Genomic DNA, 27452 nt, shown 5'->3' with positions numbered 1-27452 from the left:
CACCCAGTTTCACTTGCATTTGATATGTGGATGCTGGTCAGAATCCTTGAATTATTATATCAAGGGGGTGGGGTTGGGTCACCAGTGCTCAGAGATCACTCGTGGTGGGGCTCTGGGGACTATACATGGTGCCAGGGATCGGCTGTGTGCAAGGTGGGTGCCCTACCCACTGTACTATCGCTTTAGCCCAACTTTTGGGGGTTGTTTTGGGGTCACACCTGGCGATGCTCAGGGGCTGCTTCTGACTTTGCATTCAGGAATTATCCCAGAAGGACCTGGGGGACCATATGAGATGGCGGGGATCAAACCTGGCTCGGCCACCTGCAAGGCAAATGCCCTCCCCGCTGTCCTATCACTCCAGCACTCTCAGGTCTCACTTCTAGCCCAACATTTTTATTGCTTTGAGCCTATGACTGTTCACTCTTCTCTGATACAAGACACACAGGCCAGAGGGTTTTCATTTTATTTCTGCTTACAACGCCCTCAACCCTCCCCACACCCCCAGTCTAGATATGGCCCCTCCCCAACACCTGCACCAAACACTGATTTTCTCCCAGAGCAAAATTGAAAACCCACACTACCCCCTGCCCGGCACCCCTCCCCCCCGCCTGGAGACCCCTGCTCTGTGCTCCCCACCCCACCCCACCGCTGGTCCCCGTCACCTGGCTTGTTCCTCTCCTATTGTAAGGTCCTGTTCTTCTCTCACTCCTCCCTGACTTCAGCTCACCCTCCTCCCCTGCTCCTCTTGGGTAGCCCCCTGGCCTCTTGCCCCTGACCTCACCTGTGTTTCCAAATTCCTTCCTGCCCGCCTATTCCTCAGCCCTGTGTGAGTGGAGGGGTGTAGGGAGGAGATGGTGGTGGAGGGTATAGGGAGGAGATGGTGGTGAAGGGGTGTAGGGAGGAGATGGTCAGAGGAGATAGTGATGGTTCTTCGGAGGGAGTCAGGACCAGGGCTGAGGGCAGGGGAGGAGCGTGGCGGGGGCAGGGCTACAGTGGCCCGCACTCCTAACTGCTGCGGCCCCTCTGGCTCCGGGCCTTGTAAACCTCGATGAGCAGATCCTTCACATACTGAATCTCCCGCTCCACTGACTCGGCCCGCTCCCTCAGCTCCCGGTTCCGGGCCTCCAGGCCCTGGCACTCGCCCTCCAGGGCCTCGCCCTCTGCCCTCTTCCTCTGGCGGTACCTCAGAGCCGCCGACTTGTTCTGGTCCCTCTTCTTTTGCTTCCGGTCCCCTCGGATGGTGGCGGGATGTGGGTAGGGGACTGGGCGGGAGGGCTGGGGTGGTGGGGGTGGAGGGGACTGTTGCGGGGGCAGGGGTGCCAGCCCTGGCTCCCCTTGGCCAGCCTCACCGCGGCAGTAGATGGCCAAGAGGTCAAGGGTGTCCAGGGCTGGAGGCTGTGGGAGGTCAAAGGTGGGCAGAGGGAGCGGAAGGGGCAGGGCGGGGACTGGGGGTGGCGGAGAGGAGGGTGGGAGCAGGGGGGCATCGAGAAACAAGTCTTCCATCTGCTCCAGCTCCTTCTTAAGAAGGGAGGCCATGGCTTCCAGGTCAGGGGGTGGTGGGGATTGGGGGGGCAGGGGGCCTGGGGGCAAGGGGGACTCCAGAGGGAGGAGGGCTGTGAAGTCAACCCGCTCAGTCATCCAGTCAGAGAAGCCGTCACCTGCAGGGAGACACACGTTCCTTGTGAGGTGCTCTCACTGGGCCTCCTCCACACCTCCAGCTTGCTAGTCCCCAGGCCTACAGGCCGCACCTCCCTGGTCCCCATCTCTGCGATGTCTGTGTATCCTCGGCTGACTCAAGGTTTCCGTTCAAAGGCAAAGGAAAAGCACATCCTTCCCCTCGAGGTGCTGTTGCCCTGAATTCCTCCAGGGTCGGCACCGCCCCCCCCATATGAAGTACGTGGTACTCTGAAGTGACTCCTGCCCCAGCCTGAGCCCCCTAGGCTCTCTACCCCAAAGAGGTTTTATTTAAATGATCTTTTTCTTTGTTGGTTTTGGGGTCACACCCAGTGGTGCTCAGGGCTTGCTTACTCCTGGCTCTGTGCTCAAGGAGCCCTCTTGCTGGGGCTCAGGGAACTATACTGTGTGCTGGAGATGGAACCCAAGTCGGCCATATGCAAGTTTAGCTCTACTTGCTAAACTATCTCTCCAGCCTCATTTTCTAAAAACACCTCTTAAGTTCTTTTTTTTTTGCTTTTTGGGACCACCTGGCAATGCTCAGAGATTACTCCTAGCTGTGCTCAGGGGATGATATGGGATGTCAGATAGTGCTGTGTGCATGGCAAATGCCCTACCTGCTGTACTATCGCTCTGGCCCAATTTTTTGTTCTTTTGGTTTTGGAGGTCATACCTGGTAGTGTTCAGGGCTTACTCCTGGCTGTGTTCAGCAATTGCTCCTGGTGGGGACTGTACATGGTGCCGGGGAGCAATGTGCAAGGCAAATGCCCTACCCTCTATCCGATCACTCTGCCCCAGTTTTATTTATTTTTTATTATTTTTTTTTAATGTAGGAGTACTATTTATTCAGCCATTGATTAAGCTGATTGAATTGGGCATGAACTCCACTTATTTTGTTTTCGAATGGAACAAAGCAAGTGCAATAGTGCTCCAGGCTCCCTCCCAAGCCCTGCCCATGTCTTTTTCATGACTCACATCTTTCCACTTAGGCTTCGACCCAAACATGATCAATGTTCAGAAGGCTTCCTGGCCAGCTGAGTGGGGCCCCTAGTGTCAAATGCTTCCCATTTTGCCCAGCGTGTTGTCAAGGAATATGCCCTGCCTAGCTCTTCTCCAGAGTGAGGGCCAAAAAGACCGAAGCTATGTGGGTCTAGTTCCATGCGTTTTCCCCAGCACCTGAACCTAGGCCTGGCACATCCAAGGGCCTCTGTGCTAGAGAATGAATGAATGAATGAACCATCCTCCACCATGATTCCCCCTCCATTCCTCAGGAGGCCTTACCTGGCAGGGGCTCTCCCCCCCCTGGAAGCCCGCCCTCCAGGGCTCCCCCGAGGACCTCATAGGGAGCCAGGGGGGCAGGGGCCAGGGGGAGTTTCCCATAGTCTACGAGCCAGCCCAGCCCGCTAGCTGGGAGCAGGGCCCTGTCCAGCTCCAGCCCCAGGGTTGCCAGGAGAGACATGGCTGCAGGTCAGATGCTGGGCCTGGATGGTCACAGAGGCGTCGGGTGACACCAACAGTGGAAAAGACACTCGGCAAGTTGCTCAGTGGGGTGTAGAGAGACACCAAGGCGTGAGTGGAGGACCTGAAAGTAAGAGAGAGAGGGGAGGGTCAGGGTCACAGCAGCCATCTGCCAAAGTGAAAGAGAACCAACACACTACCAGATGCCTGGGGATTCTCAACCCCTCCAACCAGGTCTAGCTTTGGCCCTTTCTACTAATCCCCCCAACATCCCCACTCCCAGGGGAATTCCCATTAGACTTGATCAACTTCAGCACAGAAATTTAATGGGGCCTCCCAGGGGAATTTCCATAGGCGCCCTCCTCCCCCCATACTATACTTTTTTTTTCTTTTTGGGTCACACCCAGCGATACACAGGGGTTACTCCTGGCTTTGGACTCAGGAATTACTTCTGACAGTGTTTGGGGGACCATATGGGATGCTGGGAATCCAACCCGGGTCAGCCGCATGCAAGGCAAACGCCCTACCTGCTGTACTGTCCCTCCAGCTCCACTATACCATTTAAAATTAAAAGAAAGAAAGAAAAAAATCTAAGGGGTGTTTTATTCTTGCTGCACTCCTTTCTCTAAAATTTTTATTTATTTTTGTTTTGGGGGCCACACCCAATGGTGCCCAATTATTCCTGGCAGTGCTTGGGGTTGAGGTGGTGTGCGTGGGGGGAGGGGGGCCGTGTTACCATATGAAATGCTGTAGATCCAACCCAGTTCAGTACAGACCTGGGTTCGATTCCTAGCATCCCATATGGTCCCCCGAGCACCGCCAGAAATAATTTAGGAGTAACCCCTGTGTATTGCCGGGTGTGATGAAAAAAAAAAAGTTTTTTCTTCATTTCCTAACTTGCCCCTCAAACCAGTTCCCAAGGGGAACTGCGTCCCTAGGGGTACCTCCTCCCCGCCTCCAGTTATCCCAGGCTCCGCCTCTTTCTCCGGCCTTAATTCCTTCCCTGGTGAAGGCAGTTTAGCCACGCCTCTAATTCCAAATCCCACCCCTCGCGATGCCGCAAGTGCTAGCCCCACCCTCCCTAAAGCCCGCCCTCTATTGGTCAATCTAAACCAGGTCCCGCCCCAGCGGGCGTGAAAGAACGGAAGCAGTGTACGGCGCCTGAACAATGTGGCGTCCAGACTGTAACTCGTCTTTCTCCACGAGGCGCTCTGGCCGAAAGCTCAGGCGCATGCTCTGCCGTCCTGGGGCTCGTCCCGTCCGTTTGGGGAATCAGTGCGCATGCGTGGCGGCGCCCCGCGCATGCGCCTCGGGAAGAGCGCGCGCCGAAGCCGGCAAACCAACATCCCCTCGCGAGACTAGTGCTCAGCGCGGCGACGCCCCCGCCCCCGCCGCCCGCCCCGCTGAGCCGAGTGCGCATGCTCGGCTGCGCATTGCCGCCGTCTGGCCTTTTCTGCGCCGGCGCGACCGTCATTCCTCACTCCCGTCTCCCCACCCCCCTCAAGCCCGCTCGTGAGGGCGGCGAGCTTCGAAAGGGCGGGAAAGGCGGTTGGAAAGGGTGGCCCGAGCGGTTACTCACTCCATGGCTACGCAAAGGAGAGGCGGCGGCGGCCTCGGCTGAAGGGGAAAGGCGGTAGTAGAGGAGCGCAGACGCGGTGAGCGCAGCGTTGGGCCGGGGGCACGCAGGGGGAGTTTGCGCCTACAGGGCCATGGCGGGGACTGACGCGGAAGGCGCTGCGGCGGCGCGGTCGCGTGAGAAGAAGTGGTGAGCGGAGGCTGGGGAATGAGACGGCCCGGCGGGAGCCGGGCAGATATACCAAGGGCGGCACAGCGCGGCGCTCCCAGATCCTTCCGCGCCCCGCCCCGCGCTGCCCCCTCGGGACGCGGCCCCAGCCTCCGCCCGACCCCGACGCCCCAGCCTTGTTGGCGCCTCGGACCCGGCATCCGGTCCCCCGCTATCGTCCCAATCACTGGGGTTCCAGCCTTTGCCTGGGACTCGGGGTCCGGTACCCCACTTTCCGACCCGGGACTCGGCCGGTCCGTGCCTCGCCCCCTCCCCGCGCTTCCGGCGGCCTCCTCTCCATCCTCCCGGCCTCCGTTCCTAGCTGGGGACCGTTTTCAGAGGATTCGAAATTGCCGGGAGTCCGGGAACTTGATTCAGTCGGGTGCCGGCGGGGTGTCCTGGAGGCAGGTGGCTGTCTAGCTGGGCGGACTTGTCAGGGAGATCAGGCGGATGGAGGAGAGACCCGATAAAGTGAGCGGCCGCCTTTGAAACCGCAGCCTGAGCCCTGAGTGCCTGGCGGAGGTGCTGCTGCTCCGCGGCCCGGTCTCATCCTGCACCCAAATCTTCTGTTTCTCCACAGTGTCCATTTCCATCCCAATTCCCATGCCTAATGATGGACGCCCAGAGCCTCCTAGACTTTCAACTGCTCAGACAATGTGGAAGCACTTGTCCAGTGTTGCCTTGGGGGTTGAAGGGTGAGGGGCACGCCGTTGCGTAGGTAGCTCAAGGGCTCAAGGCCATGATGGAGTCAGGCTGTGAGTTCAAACCTGAACTGCCCTTGAGACACTAGCGGCTTCCTTTGCTTGCTGGTGTCCAGTTTGCGCCCTGGTAAGATGACCATTGATGAGCAGTACCTATTTAGGGCTGCCAGGATAACTGTGGGTTCACTAGCCCTCTTCCTTGCCCCCCCCCCCCAACCCTCCCCATTGCACAACGGAGCTGCAGAGGAGTTCTTAACCCGGGATGATTGTCTACACTGTGGAACAACCAGCAGTTTAAAACTGAAGGACCAGGGGGCTGGAGTGATAACATAGCGGGTAGGGCGTTTGCCTTGCACGCGGCCGACCCGGGTTCGAATTCCAGCATCCCATAGGGTCCTCTGAGCACCGCCAGGGGTAATTCCTGAGTGCATGAGCCAGGAATGACCCCTGTGCATTGCCGGGTGTGACCCAAAAAGCAAAAAAATAAAAATAAAGACTGAAGGACCAGGTAGGTCTCTTGGGCCTTTCAGTGTCCAAATTGAAGTGGTGGCTGGTGGGGTTTAGAGAATTGTTGGCAAGAGGTGGCATAGTCTTACCCACTCCCAATCTTTAAAGACTTTTCGAATTCTGCTTTGGGATTGGGATTGGGTTTGTGTTTTTAATAAATCCCTATGAATCACAAAGTTATTCATGATTAGGTTTCAGGAATACAGTGTTTCAATAAATCACCTTCACCTCTGTCCACTTTCTTCCACCAGTGGGGAGGGCCCCCCCATCCCACCCTCCAGGGGCGCTTTTTTTCCCCCAACCTTTTTTGGGGGCGGGGCTTTTTGGGTCACATCCGGCGTTGCAACACCCAGCAATGCTCAGGGGTTACTCCTGGCTCTGCATTCAGGAATCACTCCTGGTGGTGCTTGGGGAACGATATGGGATGCTGGGAATTGAACCCAGGTTGGCTGCATGCAAGGCAAATAACACTGGACTGACTGCCTTTAACCTCCACCATGGCTCCCTTTGTGTAGTGTTCCCTTCTTGTCCTGTCCCTCCCCAAGGGTTATACTGAAGACCAGCTCCCCTGTTCTTTGTTTCTGTTGCCTCTGGGCATGTGTTATTCCACTGTTAAGGTTTTGTTTTGGGGGCCATATCCAGTGGTGCGTAGGGGTTTCTTCTGGCTCTTTATTCAGGACTCACTCCTGGCACTAAAGCCACCCTATGGGATACCAGGGATTGAACTGGGATCAGCCACATGCAGGCAGGTGCCCAACTGCTGTCCTGCTTCTCTGGCCCTGTTAATTTTCTTTATAATCCCACATATGAGGGAGCTCATTGTGTCTTGGTCTCTGTTTCTCTAAACTGCACTCTCCAGATCGATCCTTGTAACAGCAAATTGTACAATTTATCTTTTCTTGTGGCTGAGTAATACTCTTGTGTATATTATGAACCATAGTTTATCCAGTCTGCCCTTCAGAGAAGGGGTGGCACACATTTGTTGGTGCTCAGAGGTATTTTTTGGCTCTGCTCAGGAGAGACCCTTGGGGGTGCTTTGGGACCCCTATGTATGTAGTGCTGGGGGTTGAACCTTCATCACCTGGTTGCCAGTCAAGTGCCTTAGCCCTGTGCTATCTCCCACCATGGTTGTACTAACCATTTTCTTGGGGATCATTTTTGACTTGCGTAGAAGTTGCCGTGGTAGTGCAATATTTTCATTTCCATATATCCTTCTCCACTGTCCCCACTGACATCGACAGTGCCATGGTGTGTATATCACCCCTAAAGAATAAATGTAATTTTGACATATTTCTGTAGGCCGAATGCCACACTCTATTTGGATTTGCTATTTGTGACCTAAGGCCCAAATTGGTTCCAGGAACCTTCCCAGATGCCGTGTTACAGTCCGTTGCCCTTTAGCTTCTTGGTGTGTTGAAATTTCTCAGATTCTCAGTGTCCAGCAGATATTCTGTGAAGCATCCCTAACTTGGTTTTTCCTTATAGACTGAGATAACAATTTTGTTGGTTTTGTATGAAGTAAAATAGTTCCATTGAGGGGCTGGAGCGATAGCGCAGCGGGGAGGGCATTTTGCCTTGCATGCGGCCGACCCGGGTTCGGTTCCTCCGTCCCTCTTGGAGAGCCCGGCAAGCTACCGAGAGTATCCCGCCCTCATGGCAGAGCCTGGCAAGCTACCTGTGGCGTATTCGATATGCCAAAAACAGTAACAAGAAGTCTCATGGAGATGTTACTGGTGCCTGCTCAAGCAAATTGATGAGCAACAGGATGACAGTGATACAGTTCCATTGAGATCGGGGACAGATTCTAAGGAGAATGTGGGATTCTTAAGTGAGAGAGAGAGGAGAAATGCCAAAAGGAAAGGAAGTAGTGCCTGAAAGAATGCAGGCAGCCCCTCGGTGAAGGACAGGTTGCAAGTCGTGCTCAGAAGTTTGGAGACCCACCACAACAATTAATTCTCTCCCAGCTGGGCCTGTTCATTCATGCCGGGCCTGAGGATGCAATGCTGCTCAAGCCCTGTGCTGCCAGACTTCTCAGGCTGGAGCCAGCCATTCTCAGGGGGCCATATAGTGCTGGAAATGGAGCCCAGATTGAGGCATGGGATTAAACCCAGGGCTCTCGGATGCAAAGCCTGGGCTTCACTTCTCTGCACTGACTCTGCAGCCCTGAATACCTTATTTGACTGGAAATGCACGTCCTAGATAGGACATGCAGTTTCCAGCCCCTGTGCCTTTCTGTCTGGCCATTGGTGGGCATCTGTACTTCCTCACTCATACTGAAGGTGCCCCACTCCTCACCAGGCACCTTGACTGGGCCCTGTGGCTCCGTTTCCCAACTCGTCCTTTCCTGCCTATTTGATGTTTAGCCCTGGAGTATCCATCCAGGGTGCCTTGTGGCCTGGGATCTTGGGACCTTGTGCCCTGATCCATGCCTACCTCCAGCCCAGGCCTGTATCCCCTCCAGTGCCAAATACTCCCCTTTATAAAAGTCTGCCAGGGCGGCCGGCTCTCCCCTTCTGCCGCCTGTGGGGGGGGGGTTTGTCGATCCCTGGCCGCTTACCCAGCCAGGGTGGCCCAGGCCATGGGGCAGATGGAATAGGGCCAAGCTGGTTGATTGATCAGTTGCCCTTTATTCCATTTTCTCCACGCATCTGTTCCAGTCTTACTAAGCTCCCCATTCTAGTCTGCCACTGCTCCTCTTTTCCATCTCCTCCTGTCTCTCCCGCTCATCTCTCCGCGCTCCATCTCCAGCCTGGGCTCGCTCTCTCTTCTCTGGATTCTAACTCTGACTGCTTCTTCCCCAGTAACTGACTCCCTCACTCTCTCTTCCTGCCTCTCATCTCTCTCCCCCAGCACTCTTCATTCCTCTATCCCAGCTCTTGGAATTATCCTCTTCTCACTAGTCTCTTCACCTCTACTTGTCTCTCTCCATCTTGCCCTCTGGGCCCACACTACACCCAGTCTGGAGCAAAATCAACGTAAGAAAGCCCTTCCTCAGGGCCCACCAAGTTCAAAGGAAACACTACCTAGAGGTGTTCCAAAGCCCTTCCTGACTGTCTGCAGGCAAAATACCTCTTAAGGTGCTTTTCTCCTTTGCTTAGTCCAATAACTCAATCAACATCTTAATACTAGTTATTTTTGTATGGACGCAGTAAGCGCAGTAAGCGATACATTGAGGCTTGTACGGCAGCTCTCCTGGGAACATCTTGCCACAGACTCAGACTACAGCGCTCAGGCCGGGTTAATCATTCCTAACCGTAGCAGGGTCTGAATCTAGTTACTGCTTTTTGGATCGTTACAGCATTTGTCCACGACCAAGCTCTTAACTTGCAGTTAAGCATTAGGCGCTTTGGCCAGGCCCATCTCGATGCTAGGGCAGCACATAACTCACCGCTTGCCCTGGGTCCATCCCTTCCCTCATCAGGACCCTGCCTTTGGGGGTGCTAGGAAGTAAGGGCAGCTGAGGCTTAGGTTGAGAGAACAGATGCCCAGGAGGAAAATATGTAGAGTCAAATGACTCCAGGTTACAAAAGCATAGCATTTGCTACAGTCTTCCTGTGCTCATACAAAAGGACATAGCTCTGAATAAACTATACAAAGGACTCAAGGAAAAGAGAAAAACAATATTTACAAGTCACAGAGCACAAAGAAAGAAATTACAAATAAACACAGGAATGGGAGCACTGTGGTGGGACCGACCCGATAAACCTAAACTACCTGAGACTATGTTATCCTACACTCCCCCCACCCCAACTTTGCAGTATCCAACAGGCTAGGGGTGCCCAGCCCCTTGGACTCCAGAGCTTGGGCAAGAAGCAGGGGTGGGGCTTTTGGGAACTCTTTTTCCATGCGGAGGGGCCTGGCTTGGGGAGTGAGGCGTCAGGCGGTTGCAGGCAGATTGCATCACCCGCCTCTTTGATGGGAGGGGATTCTCTGGGGGGCCTGCACCTGGCAACAAACAGCTCTTAGTGAGCAGAGCCTTGGATCAGGAGAGGCACTTCAGCAGGGGGGATGGTTGAGGCCAGGGATCTTGGTGCCTGCTAGGGACCCTCAAGGCAGAATGCCAAAAGGGGGGGGGTCTCAGAGCCCAGGGGCTAATGTGAATCTCAGGGGGCAAGACAGACACACTGAGGTGAAAGAACACTGCAGTGCCTCAGGCCTCCGGGGGCACGCTGTCTCCTCCTGAGCTCTGGAGTCCATATCCTGACCCAAGGGGCCATCCAGTCTAGCCTTTCACCTCAGGTGTGCCTGCTGTTTATTGGAGGGAAGAGACACCACTACCCCTGCACCCTACCCCACCCCATGAGCCCACGTGCCTGAATGGGATGCTTGCTGCTGTCCACTGAAGGAGTCAGAGGGTAGCCCTGGAGACAATGGCAGATTGACATCCCTGCCCCACTTTTGTGACCATCCTGGTGACAGCCTCCTTATCCATAAAATGGGGCTAGAGACCCTGCCTATAGAGTAATAGAACCCTTTCAATGGGACCTGCCCTCTGGGAAGTGCCCTGAGGGTGTTAGGGGTTCGTGTGAAACAGTCTGCAGAGCCAAGAACTTCCTGGGCCTGCTTGCTTCTCTCACTTGTTCCACTGCTCTTTGCTTGCATGGCCTCGTGGACAGACATCTGTAAACAGGGCAGTTTCTCTTAAGTGCTTCAAGGCAAGGTCAGACTCTCCTTGTTCCCAGAATCCAGCCCTCACCCCAGTACAGATGCCTCAATAGACCTCAGTTCTTTTTTGGAGGGTGGCAGCTTGGGGCACACCCAGAAGTTCTCAGGGCTGCTCCTAGTTCTGCACTCAGGGGTAACTCCTAATGGTGCTGGGGATGGAACCAAAGTTGGCTGTATGCCAGCCTGGCTTGGGCCCCTGTGTGGTCTGTCTCTCCAGCCTCAGTTCATGGGGGGCTGGGGGGTGGGCTACTCCTGACAGGATTCTGGACACCATATATGGTGCTGGTTCGGGTCAGCTGTGTGCAAGGCAGGTGCCTTTCCCTCTGTACTGTCCCTTCAGCCCCTCCTCCAGTTCTTAGTAAAGTGAATGGCTTGTGCAGAGGCTGGAATTTGACACCTCAACCCCTGGAGAGGTGCTGGGGCAGATTTCTGGGTCATGCAGGCCTGGGTTGGAGGTGGGCCTCCTGGCAAACAAGGGCAGGAAGGCCAAGGCCAGCTCAGTTGGGGAAAGGGCAGAGAGCCGCGACCGGCCACGTGGCCCAGCAGCTCGGAGTTCTGAAGCCCCACACAGAGCCTCTGTCCCTTTCTGTGTCCTGCGGCTGAGTAACTGTATTTGTGGCTTTCAGCAGTGCGCTTAATCCCTACATTCATGGAGTCAAGAATTGTGTCCGGGGGCTGGAGCGATAGCACAGTGGGTAGGGCGTTTGCCTTGCAAGTGGCTGACCAGGGTTCGATTCCCAGCATCCCACATGGTCCCCCGGGCACCGTCAGTAATTCCTGAGTGCATGAGCCAGGAGTAACCCCTGTGCATCACCAGGTGTGACCCAAAAAAGCAAAAAGAAAAAAAAATTGTGTCCTGGTCTGGGAGGTGGTGCAGGACTCAGGGCTTGTACCTAGCATGGACATACATGCTAACACATTCACATTCTGTGAATTAAAATGTGGACATTTTGGGGGATGTTACCTAGCCTACCACAACTTCACTTTCCTCATTTGACTGGTAAGGCCCTGGGGTGTCCCCATTCTCATCTCCACACTATCTCACTCTGGGAAAAGGACAGGACGAACAAGGTCATTGATGGTGTCCTTCAGCTCATGTTGGCCATCACTCTGTGGCCAACAGTAAAGAGGATGCCCACCCCTCCCTCTTCAGTGAAGTGGGGCCCGTAAGAGTCCCCTCCTCAGGAGATGGTGTTTGGGAACCAAGAACTAAAAAGCTGGTCTAGTGCTGGTCCTGGCTCTGCTTGCTCAGCCTCCCCACACCCGCAGGCAACAAGCCACATGTTTTCTGTTGACCTTAAGTTCATTTAAAAACTAATTTTGGGGGGGCTGGAGCAATAGCACAGCGGGTAGGGCGTTTGCCTTTCACTCGGCCTACCCGGGTTCGATTCCCAACACCCCATATGGTCCCCTGAGCACTGCCAGAGGTAATTCCTGAGTGCAGAGCCAAGAGTAACCCCTGTGCATCGCCGGGTGTGACCCCCCCCCCAAAAAAAAAAAGAAAACTAATTTTGGGGCTGGAGTGATAGCACAGTGGGTAGGATGTTTACCTTGCACGCGACCAACCCGGGTTCGATTCCCAGTATCCCGTATGGTCCCCTGAGCACTGCCAGGAGTAATTCCTGAGTGTAGAGCCAGGAGTAACCCCTGTGCATAGCCAGGTGTGACCCAAAAATCAAAACAAACAAACCAACTAATTTTGATGACCCTGCCCTTCCCCCCCATTCAGGGGCTCGACAGAGCAGAGCCCAACTCCATTGGGGGGGATCAGACAGGGGGTCTGAAGAGAATCAGAGAGGAAGAGTTTGGTTTTTGTTTTGTTTTTTGGGTTTTTTCTTTTTCTTTCTTTCTTTCTTTTTTTTTTTTTTGCTTTTTGGGTCACACCTGGTGATGCACAGGGGTTACTCCTGGCTCCCTGGCTCTGCACTCAGGAATCACCCCTAGCGGTGTGCAGGGGACCATATGGGATGCTGGGAATTGAACCCAGGTCGGCCGCATGCAAGGCAAACGCCCTACCCGCTGTGCTATTGCTCCAGCCCCAGAGAGGAAGAGTTTGGCTGGGATTCTGTTAACTCTGTTTTGGAGTGTTGGTTTTAGTTTGGCTTTGTGCTGCTGAGAATCAAACCCAGGTCACATACGGACAAGGGAGGTGGTTTACCACTGAGACCCATTTCTGGAATGGGCCCTGCACCCCCTTTATCTTGCTGGGAGGCTTGGGATGCCCACCATAGAACCCTGAGAAGGCTCCAGGAAGAGGGTGTCCGGGAGATCTAAGGAATCTGGGCAGAGTTGGATGACTCTGCCAGAGGTTCAGAGGTTTGCTCTGGAGACTGACAGGATGGTTGCCAGAGTCTCCTTAGGGGAGTAGGAGGTACAAGGTAGCGCAGCTGTTGCTGCAGACCCGCCCTCGGCTCTATTGTTCTGGGCAGCATCCATATGTCTGCTGTGCTGAGGTGTGAGCTAGGGTGCTCTTATTTTTGTCTGCATTCCTCCTGATCAGAGTGGTCATGCCCAGTGTTGGCATGGGTGGAAATGACTCTGCACTCAGGGATTAAACCCTGGTCAGCCACTCTCTTCTGTCTAACCCAAAAATGACTCAGGAGGAGGGCCCTGTGGCAGGGCTGCTTTCCCCTCAGCAGCAGGGCAGCCAGTGTCTGCCATATGGTGGGCTGCAGCTACCTGGCCCCCCAGTGTCCCTGAGGCACAGAGAAAAGGAGCAGATGTGAGCCTGGCCGTGTGTCTCCCACTGGCAATCACAATGTGAAGTGTAGAGGGAGGTTGGGGCAGAGCATGGGGGAGTCATTGGCAACAAACCCCACTCCGCATGATTACTTCTAGAGCCTTTGCATTCCCTCTGTCCCCTCTCCGAGCTGAACCTAGATGACACTGTGGGCTGGAGGACGTGCTTTTTGGTTTGGGGGCCACACCCAAAAAACCCCACCAAAAAACCCTAAGGGGTGGGACTAGGAAAGAGCAGGCGATCCCTCTTTTGTTTATTTTTTAATTTGGGCCACACCTGACTGCTCAGGGCTAACTCTTGGCTCTGCACTCAGGGATCACACCTGTGGGTTAGGAACCGTATGGGGTTCCGGGGATTGAACCTAGGTGTGGTGCCCTACCAGCTGAACATGGCCCATTGTTCCCATACAACTTGGAGTATGCAGCTGGGGGACTTGTATTTGAGAGTGAAGGTGACAGAGCTGCCCAGGAATGTCCTTAGAGATCAGGGAATGGGACTGCATTTGCTGCGGGAATGGAGGTGGGAATTTGCCTCCTTGGAAAAGTCCCCATCAGAGCCAGCTTGGACTGGGCATTCTGGGGCAACTTCCGCTTGTGACTTAAGCAAGCTACTTAAGATCGGAACTTAGTTTGAGGTGAATTGGGACACTGATGACTGGGGAGCTGTGTGGAGAAAGTTGAGATTTTTGTTTGTGTGTAGGAAAAAAATTTAAGTATTTTTTAGTTGAATCACCATGAGATAGTTAGAAAGTTGTTTATGATTGGTTTCAGTCATACAAAGTCTAACACCTGTCCCTTTAAAAATTAATGCTCTTGGGTCTGGAGCAATAGTAAAGCATAGGGGGTTTGCCTTGCACGAAGCTGACCCAGGTGTGGTCTTTGGCATCCCATATGGGTCCTTGAGACCGTCAGGAGTAATTCCTGAGTGCAGAGCCAGGAGTAACCCCTGAGCATCACAGGGTATGACACAAAAAGCAAACCAAAAAAAACCCACTTTGTGGGAAAAGTATTGTGAACAGGCTTGCCTCACACTTCATAAATGCCCAAAATGTTAGTATTGGAGGTCCTTGGGGGCTATAGTTGGTCCCCATTCATTGCACCACCCCTCCCTGCACCTCTGGCTGCTTGTGCCTACCTAGAGCACGGAGAAACTGTCTCCATGGCAACTGTCTCTACCTCAGCCTGACCTGCACCTTTCCATTCTCCCCCAGTGACATCACCATTTCCTCTGGGAAGCTGGTGTTGATTACAGGAGTGAGGCTGGGGAACAAGCACAGGTGTGTGTTCTCTTTCTCTCTTTCTCTCTCCCTCTCCCTCCCTCCCTCCCTCTCTCCCTCTCTCTTTCTCTCCTCCCCCTCCCTTCCTCCCTCTCTCTCATATATTCTCTCCCCCCCCCACCCCCCCGCTCCTCCATCAGTCTTAGTGTGATGCCATGGACACTGGCAGACCACTGCCCCAGCAGGGAGGTGGGTAAAGGTTGGGATTTCTCTTTCTGCCATTCCATTAACTGCCTTTCACACCCGGCGATACACAGAGGTTACTCCTGGCTCATGCGCTCAGGAATTACTCCTGGTGGTGCTCAGGGTACCATACAGATGCTGGGAATCGAACCCAGGTTGGCTGTTTGCAAGGCAAACGCCCTACCCGCTTTGCTATCGCTCCAGCCCTGACTGCCTTTTAATCATCAGTTCTTACCATTTATTTATTTATTTATTTCAATTTGAAAGCAGTCATTTATTTACTGACCAGATTATAAAAGTACGGTAGATACCTTAGTTCATCTGTCTAATCAGCCGGTTGATCTGGTCTTCTCTGTTGCCAGCATCTCCACCTTCTACAAAATGGGTGGTCTTTTTCTTCATCCCACCCCGGGGAGAAGATCATTTGAAGGGCCAGAGGAAGTTGTTAGCCTCTTTGAAGCGTTTTCCAACAGTATAGATCTCATGAATCAGATCCTTCATGCACACCATGCAGACAATGCCGTATTTACCCAGAGTTCGCGCTATCAGTGCATCATCCGTTAGGGCAATTCGATTCTTGTGGATTGTGCCATAACCACGCTTGTATATCAGTTCATTTACTGACTTCCGGTTTGGGTACCCCCATGCAATATAAGGTTCCACGATCCTCAGCATGTTAATTGAAGCCTTGTTGAGTTTAACAAAGGTACCATTGAAGATCTGGTGAAAGCGGAGAAGCTGTAACACCTTTCGGGCCTTGGGGCTCTCACACCATTGATACCTCTGATTCTGATGATGAAAGCCAATTTGGGTTTCGCAGGAACATAAAAGTTGCCAGCTTTTCTCACCATCCTAGCCATGTGAATCTCTCTTTTTTTTTGGTTTTGGGGTCACACCCGGCGATGCACAGGGGTTACTCCTGGCTCTTCACTCAGGAATTACCCCTGGCAGTGCTCAGGGGACCATATGGGATGCTGGGATTAGAACCCGGGTCGGCCGCGTGCAAGGCAAACCCCCTATCCGCTGTGCTATCGCTCCAGCCCCACCATGTGAATCTCTGTCCTGTACATCTTCCTATACTCCTTGTGATAATGCTTAACTTTTTCGTAGATCAGCTTCCTCCTCGCCTTTCAAAGTATCTTTTTTTTTTTTTTTTTTTTTTTGGTTTTTGGTTTTTGGGTCACACCCAGCGAATGCACAAGGGTTACTTCTGGCTCATGCACTCAGGAATTACTCCTGGCGGTGCTTGGGGGACCATATGGGATGCTGGGAATCGAACCCGGGTTGGCCGCGTGCAAGGCAAATGCCCTACCCGCTGTGCTATTGCTTCAGCCCCTCGGAGTATCTTTTGAGCAAACTTCTTTCTCAGGCGCTTGATCTTCAGCTCTGTGAAATTCTTTAGCTTTTTCTTCAGGGTTTCCAGCACATCAGGAAGCTTCTTTTTCTTTTCTTCGGTCGCTGCTGCTGGCTTAGCAGGGACCTTCTTTTTCTTCTCTTCTGCGCCCTCCATGGTTCCAGTCAGAAAAGAGCTTCCTTTTTACCATTTATTTAAAATGTATATTTAACTGGTTTTTAGCACATTCAGAATTGTGTAACCACAGTGTAATTTGTTTTTGTTTTTATGGCTCAGATGGCACTGCTCAAGGCTTGATAACTCCAGGTGGTGCTGGTAGGGGATCAAACAGGTTTTGGCTGCCTGCAGGTCAAGCACCCTACACATTCTGTTTGTACTATTTGTACATGTGCTATTTCTCCAGCCCCCACAATCTAATTTTAGACCATTTTCATTACCCTTTTAACAAAAACCATTTCTATTCACAGTCCAATTTTGCCACAGAATCATAGTAACTAATCAGCTCTTTCAGCATCTCAGGAACTGTTGACCTGTTTTCAAATTGGCTACACTCTGGGGCCGGAGCGATAGCACAGTGGGGAGGGCATTTGCCTTGCACATGGCCGACCCAGGTTGGATCCCTGGCATCCCATATGGTCCCCCAGCACCGCCAGGAGTGATTCCTGAGTGCAGAGCCAGGAGTAACCCCCTGAGCATCACTGGGTGTGACCCAAAAAGCTAAAAAAAAAAAAAAAAAAAAAATTGGCTACGCTCTTTCATGTTTCCACTGTGGGTAAATGAGGGTTCCACTTTCTTCACATCCTAGGTGTGTGGGTGTGTGGGTGTGTTCATTCACTCCACTTTCTTCACATCCTGGTTCTGTGTGTGTGTGTGTGTGTGTGAGAGAGAGAGAGAGAGAGAGAGAGAGAGAGAGAGAGAGAGAGAGAGAGAACACTTGTGGGTAAAGGGTAAATGAGGATTCCACTTTCTTCACATCCTGGCTGGCTGGTGGGGTGAGGGGTGTTAGGGGGGTGGGTGTGGCCACAGCTCACTTCCAGGGGCTTACGCATGAGAGAGACCTTTCTGGCCTGTCCAGCCTAGTGGCTCTGGGACACTGAGCATATTTCTCTTGCTTCTAATATGGACATTCATGCCTTTTTTTTTTTTTTTGGCTTTACCCATGTCAGCAGCCCTTTGCCAGAATTCGATGCTAAGCAGACCTTCCTAGATAATTTGTCCACATTCTTCAAACATGGCTTCCCTCTCTAGGAGGGTTTCCATGCCTCCATGGCACTCCCATTGCCCTTCCCCAGGCACTTAATCACAACTTCCCTTGGGCTTCTTGTAGGTTCTAATCAAAGCTCTTTACTCACTCAGTGTACTAAGACTTTGTAAGCTGAGGATAATTTTTGCTACCTTTTTGCAAGTGGGTTATTACTCCCACCAATGCCCCGGGTTTACTCCTGACTCTGTGCTTAGGGTACCCTATGTGAGGCCCTGGATCAAACCGGATTGGCTGTGTGCAGGGAAAACACTTGACCGCTGTACTATCTCTCAGCTCCTCTAATTTTTTAATAAATGCTGTTGGTACATTAGCTTGGTAGAACTTCAGTAATCATAGGTACTGACAGGTGGTAACTGAATACTTCTTGAGAGCTGCCTGTTAGTGTTAACACAGGTAAAAACAGGTTGGAGGACAAGTTGGTATTCCCTGGGAAGGTTCAAGTGCAGCAAATTCCATGGCCAGTGGTGCTCCTCCTGGGACTCTGCATTGGGAGAGTGCCAGTCTCGTTCCCATGGCTTGAACCAGAGACCTGCTGCAGCGACGGTCTGCGGAAGCCTCCTGCACACCCCGAAGTAAGGCTGGCAGAATAATTTGGGCTGTTGCCCTGTAGGGACTGAGGGACCACAGGGAAGGAAACAGAGCTTGTAGTAACACGATATGGTAAGGAAGAGCCGTGACCACACACCCTTGTTGGCTGTGAACACACACAAATGTCCATCCTCTTGGCAGGAACCTGCTGGTGTTGGAGCCAGAGTAAAGAATGGTGGTCAGAGACAGCTTTGTCAGTAATAGGTCGGTCTCTTGGGTTTGTTTTTTTCCTGAGGGGGGCAGGGGCACACCTGGTAGTGCTCAGGGTTTAAATTTTTTGCCAAACCTTTGACTCTGCACTTAAGGATCACTCCTGGCATCTTGGGGGATTATATGGGGCGCCGAAGATTGAACCTGGGTTGTTCGCATGCAAGGCAAGTGCCCCCCGCCCTGGAGGTGAGAGTCTTTGTGCCACTTTCCTTTCCTGTTTGGGGGCACCTTGTATGTAGGAGAGACAGCCTTGAATTTGAGGTGGCACTGTGAGGTTTCTGCCATGCGTTCTCATAGAAAAGAGCTCCAGCCTCTGAACCCTGTTGTGCAGGGGTTGGCCGTGCTCCCCGGAGGGGGTTTGAGGCAGCCAGGTGGATGCGAGGCTGCCACCTCTCCCAACCAGGTAAGTCCTTCAATCCTAGTTCAGGTCAAACTGAACTAGGAACCCTGGAACCCACCTGGATTACTTAAGCTTCCTGACAGACTCTACCTTGGCTGAGATCGGGTTTGTGGTCCAGTGTGGTTGCTTCTGATCTGTGTTCTGGAAGGTAGACTCTGGCTGTATCTTGCCTGTGGTGAGGAATAGAGAGGGTTTTTCTGTGACCCAGGAGATTGTTGGGTGTGTCTGCTAGGCTGCTACAAGTGGGCCTACTAATGGTGGCAGAAGAAGAAAGTCTTCCAGAGCCCCCTGATCTGTGGACCCATTAAAATTTTCTCCATATCTTTGGCTTTTTTGTGGGGTAGCCACACCTGTGGTGCTCAGGGTTTATTCCTGCCTCTGTGCACCAGAATTGCTCCTAGTGGTGGGCTCAGTGACCGTTCTGCCTGGGGTCGAACCTGGCTCAGCTGTGGGCAAGGCAGGTGCCCTCCCTACTATACTATCTCTGGTCCCTACTTTCTCCGAGTCTTCTTTTTTGGGCCTCACACAGTGGTGCCCAGGGCTTACTTCTGCTCTGCTCTGGGATCACTGATGGCAGACTCCGGGAACCATATAGAGTGCTGGGAATCGGACCTAGCTTGGACGCATGCAAGGCAAGTTCCCTGCTGCTTGTCACCTATCACTCCAGTCCCCTTTCTCCAAGTCTTACATAGTTAAACCTATGTGAGATGGGGCAGTGGAGCCTGTCCCTGCCTTGAACTCTGCTGTTGTAGCTCCACCTGGTGGCCATGACTGAGTGCAACTCCCAGAACAGCCTGAGCCTGAGGGGATCCCAGGAGTCTTACAGCTTTTCTGGATAGTGACAGCAGGTGGTTGTGGCATGTGGGACTGAGACAGAGGGTGGGTAGCAGTGCCCCAATTACCTCAGTGACCTTGAAACTTTGCTTCTGCCTGCAAGCCTCAGTCTGCAGCCGGCTAGAACACACATGCTTGCCCAGACATATCCTCCACCTTTCCCAGGAAGTGTGCCCCATTTACTTCCTGCTCTTCTTTGCTTCACTTTGGCAGTGCCAGCTTCTCCTGGGGAAGCATGCTCTTATGGTGCAAGTGGGCGGCCTGGATCTGATTGATACTCTAGTCTGGGCCAGGGAGGGAGGGTGGTGAATAGACCTGGGCCCTGCCCCCACCGTGCTGACTGTGCAGGTAACCTTGGCAGGTCATCACAGTTCTCTTGGGCCCCAGGCCCCCTCTCCTTGCCTCTGTAGGGAAAGTGTGAATCTGGACTCTGCTTACCCCTGACCCCACCTTCCCAGGGACTCTTTTCCATTCCCATTCAGTTGCCCCCTAACTCAGATCTTGTGGGGAGATGGACAGGCAGGGGACCCCCCCCCCTTCCTGTGGGAGAGCTACGGGCTCACACCTAGTGGTCCCAGTGCCTGTGAGTGAGGGGGTCCTGGATGTGTCTCCTTGAAGCCATCACTGTGGCCAGGGGCACAGAGCTCCCCAGTGGACTTCTGGGCTTGTGCCCATCTTGGGCAAAGGTGTTAGGGCCTGCTGTTAGGAGAAGGACACATCCTGCAGCCCCCCAGGGGAGAGGTGTGTGGTACTGGAGCTGTGTCTCTGTGTCCAGAGGACTGTGTTCTGAAGTCAGTCAGCGAGAAGCTGAAGCAGGTCCTGGAGTCGTTCCTTGCTTTCCTGGTCCTCTTGCCAGGTTCCTAGCAATCTGGTCTGAGGTGGTTCGGGTGCCTGCTTTACCCTGTAGGTATTCCTGGACCTTTCTTTTCTGGTTTCTGTGGTTGCCACTGCAGGAAGCAAGAGGGTGGCTGCCCAGCCCCATACCCCGCAGCTGCCATGAGAACTGCTCCATCCCCGCATTCCCCCTACCCCCACAACTACCATTAGAGCTGCCTGGTCCCCACACCCCGCTGGCCACACTCATGGGTCCCTGGTTGCTTTTCTCCTGCCCCATCTAACTTCCTCTGCTTTGAAAATCTTCCCAAGGTCGCAGACGCCGGCGGATCTGCTTTGGGAGCCTGAGTAGCTGCTGCCACCAGAGTCTGGAGCCATGAGCGGGTTTAACTTTGGAGGCGCGGGCGCCCCAACAGGCGGGTTCACTTTTGGCACTTCAAAGACGGCGACGACCACCCCTGCTACAGGGTTTTCTTTCTCCACGACCGGCACTGGCGGGTTTAATTTTGGGACCCCCTCCCAGCCGGCTGCAAGTACCCCTTCCACCAGCTTGTTCTCACTCAGTTCCCAGACTCCAGCAGCCCAGACCTCGGGGTTCAGTTTTGGAGCCTCGACCCCCGCATCAGGAGGATCGGGCTTCTCCTTGGGCGTCAGCATTCCAAAGCTGAACTTGAGCCACGCCACGGCCACCCCCACCACAACTGCCACTGGCGGCTTCGGGCTGAGCGGCAGCACCCTCACCAATGCCATCTCCAGCACCACCACCTCCAGCCAGGGCCCGGCACCCACTGGCTTCGTGTTCAGCTCCGCCTCGACCACGTCTGCCGCCCCCTCCAGCACACCTGGAGGCTTCTCATTCACAGGTGGAGGCTCGTCCCAGACCGCATCCTCTGGTTTCACTCTTGGCTCCTTGGGGAGCACAACCCAGCCTACGACACTTGCCACGTTGCCCTTCACTTCAGCCACACCAGCAGCGGCCACAGCAGCGGGGACCACACAGCCTGCTGTTCCCACCCTTGCCGCTGCCAGCACCAGTGCTGGAACCACACTTTTTGCTTCCATCGCCACCACTCCAGCCTCAGCCAGCAGCAGCAGCAGCGCACTCTCCCTCGGCACCTCGACCTCAGCGGGGGCTCCCGGCACCGCAACACAGGGCTTTAACCTGAAGACCCCTGGAGTAAGTTCGGCTTCCACAGCGACATCCACTGCCACCTCCGCCACCACCACTACTGGCAGCACCTTTACCCTGAAGTCAGGAGCACCAACGGGCCTCTCTGGCAACTTGCAGCCCAACTTGCAAACCTCCAGTACAACCACGGGAGTGTCAGCCAGTCCTGTGATGACCTATGCGCAACTGGAGAGCCTGATCAACAAGTGGAGCCTGGAGCTGGAGGACCAGGAGCGCCACTTCCTGCAGCAGGCCACGCAGGTCAATGCCTGGGATCGCACGTTGATTGAGAACGGTGAGAAGATCACCACCCTGCACCGTGAGGTGGAGAAGGTGAAGCTGGACCAGAAGCGACTGGACCAGGAGCTCGACTTCATCCTCTCGCAGCAGAAGGAGTTGGAAGACCTGCTGAGCCCACTGGAGGAGTCAGTAAAGGAGCAGAGCGGGACCGTGTACCTGCAGCACGCCGACGAGGAGCGTGAGAAAACCTACAAGCTGGCCGAGAACATCGACGCACAGCTGAAGCGCATGGCCCAGGACCTCAAGGACATCATCGAGCACCTGAACACATCTGGGGGACCCGCGGACACCAGCGACCCACTGCAGCAGATCTGCAAGATCCTCAATGCTCACATGGATTCACTGCAGTGGATTGACCAGAACTCCGCGCTGCTGCAGAGGAAGGTGGAGGAGGTGACCAAGGTGTGCGAGGGGCGGCGCAAGGAGCAGGAGCGCAGCTTCCGGATCACGTTTGACTGAGCTGGGCTATGGGGGCGGGAGGGTCCGGGTACTGAACAGGTTCACTAGCGATGAAATTCTTGTTTGTTCTTCCTTTCCAATGGTCGTGCTGTGAGAACGCTCCTGTGTGCGTGTCTTCGCATCAGCAGTCTTTGGTACCCTCAGCCTTTCCACCTGCTCCTCGCACACTCCTCTCTGCCCATGCACTACGGAGAGACCAAGGCTCAGGGGTGTTGGCAGTGAGCGAGACTTTCCCACCAGCGCCCGCCCTGGTGGACTGTGAATCAGGTGCAGAGATGGAGAATCGCAGAGGTGGGAGGTCAAGTGAGGGACTGAACCGAGGTGTGGCAGGGCTCAGGTGGGCCAGAAGCCTTGCCTGCCCTCTTCCCAGCTACCACCTCCTGCAGACTTCTCGGTTTCACCTCCTCCAGGAAGCCCTTTCTGCTGCCTATAGCTGTGTCACGTTGCTGTCCTGAGCTGGCCCCTTAGATTAACACTTGGCACACTCTGGTGCATGCGGGCCTCAACCTTCAATAAGGAGCCATATAGGTGGGGACTGTTCTGTTCCCTCTTGATTCTTGGCAACAGTCCCTCTCACTTAGAGGAGACTCACATGAAACTAACCAATTTGTGAAACAGCCACAACTCCCGAGTCCACAGACTCCATCTGAGCTTCCCACGCCATGTCCCGCCTGGTTGGAGCAGATGGCACGACTGGTGCATCCTGAGTGTCCTGTGTAAGCATCTGTATGCTCAGCTGCACTCACATACCCAGAACTTGGTGTCACTTTCTCAAATAAAAACGTGGAACAAAAATGGCTTTTGTTTGTGGGTGACTTACAGTGGGGGAAGGATGTCTTCTAGAAGGGTCAGCTGAGTGGAATTCCCTCTGAAGCTCTGCTGAGCAGAGGGCAGTACCCATCTCCGTCTTCCCCTCGCTGTTTCATGCATAGTTGTGTGTCCACAGTTGAGTGTGGGTCGCATGGGATCTTCACGTGGCAGCCTGACCGGCCTTTGGCACCCTTGGTATGTGCATGCCAAGGCAAGCCCCGTGCTCTGGTTTCCGGAAGTGACAGTCAGGGACCAGCTTCTCCTTCAGCTTTGCAGACAGGTCCCACCCCCCAGAAACCCTGAAGAATCAATCTGAGAGGTGAACTTGAAGAGGGAGACCACCCCCCACCCTCCCAAAAAAAAAAGGCTTCTCAAGGGGCTGGAGTGATAGCACAGCAGGTAGAGCGCTTGCCTTGCACGCGGCCTACCCGGGTCCGATTTCCAGCATCCCATATGGTTCCCTGACAACCACCAGGAGTAATTCCTGAGTGCAGAGCCAGGAGTAACCCCTGTGCATCGCCAGGTGTGACCCAAAAAGAAAAAAAAAGGCTTCTCAAAAACTTCACTACACCCATGAGGTCACTTTGCCCCATAAGGCAGCTGTGTAATACCTCTGATCTGGGGTGGGGGTGTCACACAAATTCCTCATGTTTGAAGCCCCTAATCTGGCGCTGAGGCTGGGCAGGGAGCCCGCAGTCGAGGCAGGTGGTCTTGAGCCTGCATTTCTAATATGCCTGTCCAGAGATGAACATCGGAGCACCAAACATTCTCATGGCTGCATTTATAAATAAAAACAATTTGAGGGGCTGGTGAGTTTGGGCACAAGGAGGAAAGAGCTTGGCTTGCATACTGCTGACTCCCCCAAGCCACCAAGCACCAAGAGTGACTCCAAAACCAAATCAGAGGACTGCTCTTTCTCCCTACAGCCCATGGCGTCTTGGATGCCCCACTAAACACAGCAGGGGCTAGAGCGGTAGCACAGTGGGTAGGGTGTTTGCTTGCACACAACCGACTTGGGTTCAATTCCCAGCATCCCGTATGGTCCCCCAAGCACCACCTGGAGTAATTCCTGAGTGCAGAGCCAGGAGTAACCACTGTGCATCGCCGGGTGTGACACCCCACCCCCCCCCCAAAAAAAAAAAAAAACAGCAGCTTGGGTCTACTCATGCGATGGTTGGTGGCGGTGTCCTCAGGCACAGTTATGAAAGGAGGAAAGGGCGGCCTGGTTGATGGTCTCAGAGCAACAGCTGGCCAGGTACCACCCTGCGGGGGCGGGGAGGCAAAGGGGGACTTCATCATAACTGCAGTTTCCCTTTCCAGGAAGGAAGCTCGCTGCCCCGCCAGCGCACACAAACACCTGCTTAAGTTCTGTGGCTTAGTTAATACGGACACAGCAATGTGGTGACTAATTCGGAATCAGGCTCTTGAAGGTGACTCCTCACAAAACTTCCTTTTTCCCATATGAGGGGTAACAGTGGCGAGTGGATGTATGGCATTTTATTTACTGAATACTTTGGGGGTCACACCTGCTTGGAGGCTACTCGTGGGTTCTCAGGAGTTGCTCCTGCCAGTACTGAGGAACTGTTGTGTTGCTAGGGCTTGAACCCAGATCTCCCTCGTGCAAACCATGCACTCCTGCCCCTTGAGTCACCATCCCAGTCTTTGACTTTATTCTGGGCTTCCCACAGTTCAGTCCTTGGGCCCCAGCGGTGCAGTGCAGCTCAGGCCCTCAGGACAGCACCAGGATCCTGAACTCTGTTTTTGGTTTTTTTGTTTGTTTGTTTGTTGTTGTTTTTTGCTTCTTTTTTCTTTTTGGGTCACACCCGGTGATACACGGGCTTATTCCTGACTTTACACTCAGGAATCACCCCTGGTGGTACTCAGGGCACCATATGGGATGCTGGGAATCGAACCCGGGTCAGCCGTGTGCAAGGCAAATGCCCTACCCGCTGTGCCATCGCTCCAGCCCCTGGTATTGGTTTGGGAGCCACATACCCACCGGTAATCAAGGGTCACTCATGGTGGTGCTTGGGACACATGCAGTCTCTAGAGGGTTTGGCTTCATGCAAAGTAAGCATTTTAACCACTGTTAAAATTGACTTGGGATTTGACCACACTGGTGGGCTGTGTTCAGGGATCATTCTTTTTTTGTTTGTTTGTTTTTTGGGTCACACCTGGCGATGCACAGGGGCTGCTCCTGGCTCTGCACTCAGGAATCACCCCTGGTGGCGCTCAGGGGACCATATGGGATGCTGGTAATCGAACCTGGGTCGGCTGTGTGCAAGGCAAACACCCTACCCACTGTGCTATCGCTCCAGCCCCCAATTCTTGATGGTGCTCTGGGGACCATAAGCCCTGCCAGTGATGGATCCCACTCCAGCTGCGTTCAAGGCAAGCACCTTCCCCCACTGTGCCATCTCCTGGATGTCTGCTCTGTTGGATGAAAGGTATTCAATGGCTTCTGAAGCTTCTGGAACCGAAAGTGTTGGCGCTCGAAGCCTGCCACTCTAGGCCAGCTGACCACTGCTCTCAAGTTTCCAAACCACTCAGATTCTAGCTAGGCCTCATTGTCCCTACCTGCCCCATCCTGAAGGCCCCAAATACTGACAGGAAAGGATTGGCGACTCCTGTTCCAGAGAAACAGCCTGAGGTTTCCTTGGGCCAGGGGATGTGCTGAGTGATGGATGACATGCCTCGTGAGCCTGGGTTCCATCCCTGGCACCCCCAAAAGACAAATCGACAGAGGGACAAAATGTATATGGGACAGATGTGAGGCAACGAGAGCATCGGGTTGTTACCCTCATCCGTTTTATACATTTGACTTTTCCGAAGCAAATGTGTATGAGCAGGGCCCTGCCACCCCCCTAGCCTCCCACCTGCTCTCCCCGCCAGGACCCGGACCTGGTCTGACAGCCGGCAGCGCTGCCAGGTTCACACATACTTCAAGATGACTTCTGTCCTGGGCTAACTTCAGGGCCATGGGCGCTGGGAGCGGCCCCCAGAGCCATCTGTGCTGTGAGTGTCCCCTTGGGGCCCTGGGACTGGGAGGAAAGTGGGTAAGGTCTAGTGCTCTCCTGGGGCCGGCTGATCTCCGGCAGCTTCAAAGCTCACCAACCTCGTGGGGGAGGGGGAGGTTCAGTAGTGGGTGGTTTTTTGGGTTTTGTTTTTTTTTTGGCTTTTTGGGTCACACCTGGCGATGCACAGGGGTTACTCCTGGCTCTGCACTCAGGAATTACCCCTGGCCGTGCTCAGGGGACCATATGGGATACGCCCTACCCGCTGTGCTATCTCTCCAGCCCCAGTAGTGGGTGTTTTTTATCAGGACACACTTAGAGTTATGGTTGAGTTCCAGGCATAGGTGCTTGATCCTGGCTGAAGTGTTGCTTCCCGTTGGTTCCTTTTTTGTTATTTGGACCACACCTAGGGGTGCTCAGGACTTACTCCCGGCTCTACAGTTAAGAATCACTCCTGGTGGGGGACCACTTGGGATGCCTTGCGTAAGACAAATGCCCTCCCCACTGTACTATAGCCCCAGCCCCCCATGTGTTTCTTCACAACTGTATAAGGAATGTGCTGAGTGCGGATGCCAGGAGGTGCACAGGACATACTGCCTGTCACCCTCCGGTCCCCCCCACCCCCGATTTCTCGTGGCAGCCTCTTTCCTTCTCTCTAGTCCCAGGGTCCTCAGCCAGGGTAGTGGGTATGCCAGAAGAGACCTGTTGTCCTGGCATCTGGTGGGTTGAGGCCCACTAGGCTGTTTAGTGTTCTTTTGTAGTGCTCTGGATGGGTACCCAAAAGCTGAGATGTTACACCTCCCCTCCCCCAGCCCTATGTCAGGAGTGGGCCGGTGGTAGAGTGCTGGCCTTGAAACTGGGAAACTGACTGATCCCAGGCACCCTCCAAACGACAACATGGGCCGGATCCAGGGTACTAGACCACAAGCAGGTTCTGACACTTGTTCCCTGGTGCACCTCAGTTTCCCCTACTGCACTCGGAGACGGTGAGGGCCATGATGCCTAAATCCCTGATGAATGAACAATGGCAGCCGTGGCGGGTTGTAGCGCAAGGCTCTGTATTTCACTGAGTGGAGAGCAGAGTAGCTCCTGCCTGAGCCAGACGCTGGCTCCCTGTTCCCATCCCTTGCCCCCCGACTCTTGAGCAAGGCTCTGGTATCCTGGCTTACGGGCTGAGCTGGTGGTGTGCCTGGAGCCAGGAAGACCCTGAACAGCAGTCCACATGGGAGG

At 54.0% G+C, this 27452-nt stretch overlaps 2 protein-coding genes and 1 pseudogene across 4 annotated transcripts; 1 reads left to right on the top strand and 2 right to left on the bottom strand.

Moving 5' to 3' along the window:
• Positions 1-633: 633 nt before the first annotated feature.
• ATF5 (activating transcription factor 5) lies at positions 634-4848 on the bottom strand. Its single transcript, XM_004619858.2, has 3 exons — positions 4712-4848; positions 2956-3256; positions 634-1658 (listed from the first exon to the last, which is right to left on the bottom strand). Exons 2-3 carry the CDS (start codon positions 3131-3133, stop codon positions 1006-1008), a joined length of 831 nt encoding a protein of 276 aa, XP_004619915.1. The 5' UTR covers positions 3134-3256; positions 4712-4848; the 3' UTR covers positions 634-1005.
• NUP62 (nucleoporin 62) lies at positions 4592-23193 on the top strand. Of its 3 annotated transcripts, XM_055145787.1 has the most exons (3): positions 4592-4787; positions 14739-14804; positions 20784-23193. In XM_055145787.1, exon 3 carries the CDS (start codon positions 20848-20850, stop codon positions 22396-22398), a length of 1551 nt encoding a protein of 516 aa, XP_055001762.1. In that variant the 5' UTR covers positions 4592-4787; positions 14739-14804; positions 20784-20847; the 3' UTR covers positions 22399-23193. The 3 variants fall into 3 exon arrangements, with proteins under 3 accessions (XP_055001762.1, XP_055001760.1, XP_055001761.1); XM_055145785.1 differs by lacking the exon at positions 14739-14804 and having other exon boundaries at positions 4593-4787; XM_055145786.1 differs by lacking the exons at positions 4592-4787; positions 14739-14804 and adding an exon at positions 4820-4897.
• Positions 15300-16497, bottom strand: LOC101544211 (60S ribosomal protein L7-like; annotated as a pseudogene).
• Positions 23194-27452: the final 4259 nt, after the last annotated feature.

This window comes from Sorex araneus, chromosome 8 (assembly GCF_027595985.1).
Source record: "Sorex araneus isolate mSorAra2 chromosome 8, mSorAra2.pri, whole genome shotgun sequence".
Lineage (NCBI taxonomy): Eukaryota > Metazoa > Chordata > Mammalia > Eulipotyphla > Soricidae > Sorex > Sorex araneus.
Note: the sequence above shows the minus strand (reverse complement) of the source record. Positions and strands in the feature narration are given on the sequence as shown.

Excerpts from the sequence above, each read along its gene's own strand:
- ATF5 (XM_004619858.2), bottom strand. The coding sequence starts at position 3,133 with ATGTCTCTCCTGGCAACCCTGGGGCTGGAGCTGGACAGGGCCCTGCTC. Across the intron at positions 1,659-2,955 it reads GGGGGGAGAGCCCCTGCCAG|GTGACGGCTTCTCTGACTGG; the intron begins GTAAGGCCTCCT and ends GTCTCCCTGCAG.
- NUP62 (XM_055145787.1), top strand. The coding sequence starts at position 20,848 with ATGAGCGGGTTTAACTTTGGAGGCGCGGGCGCCCCAACAGGCGGGTTC.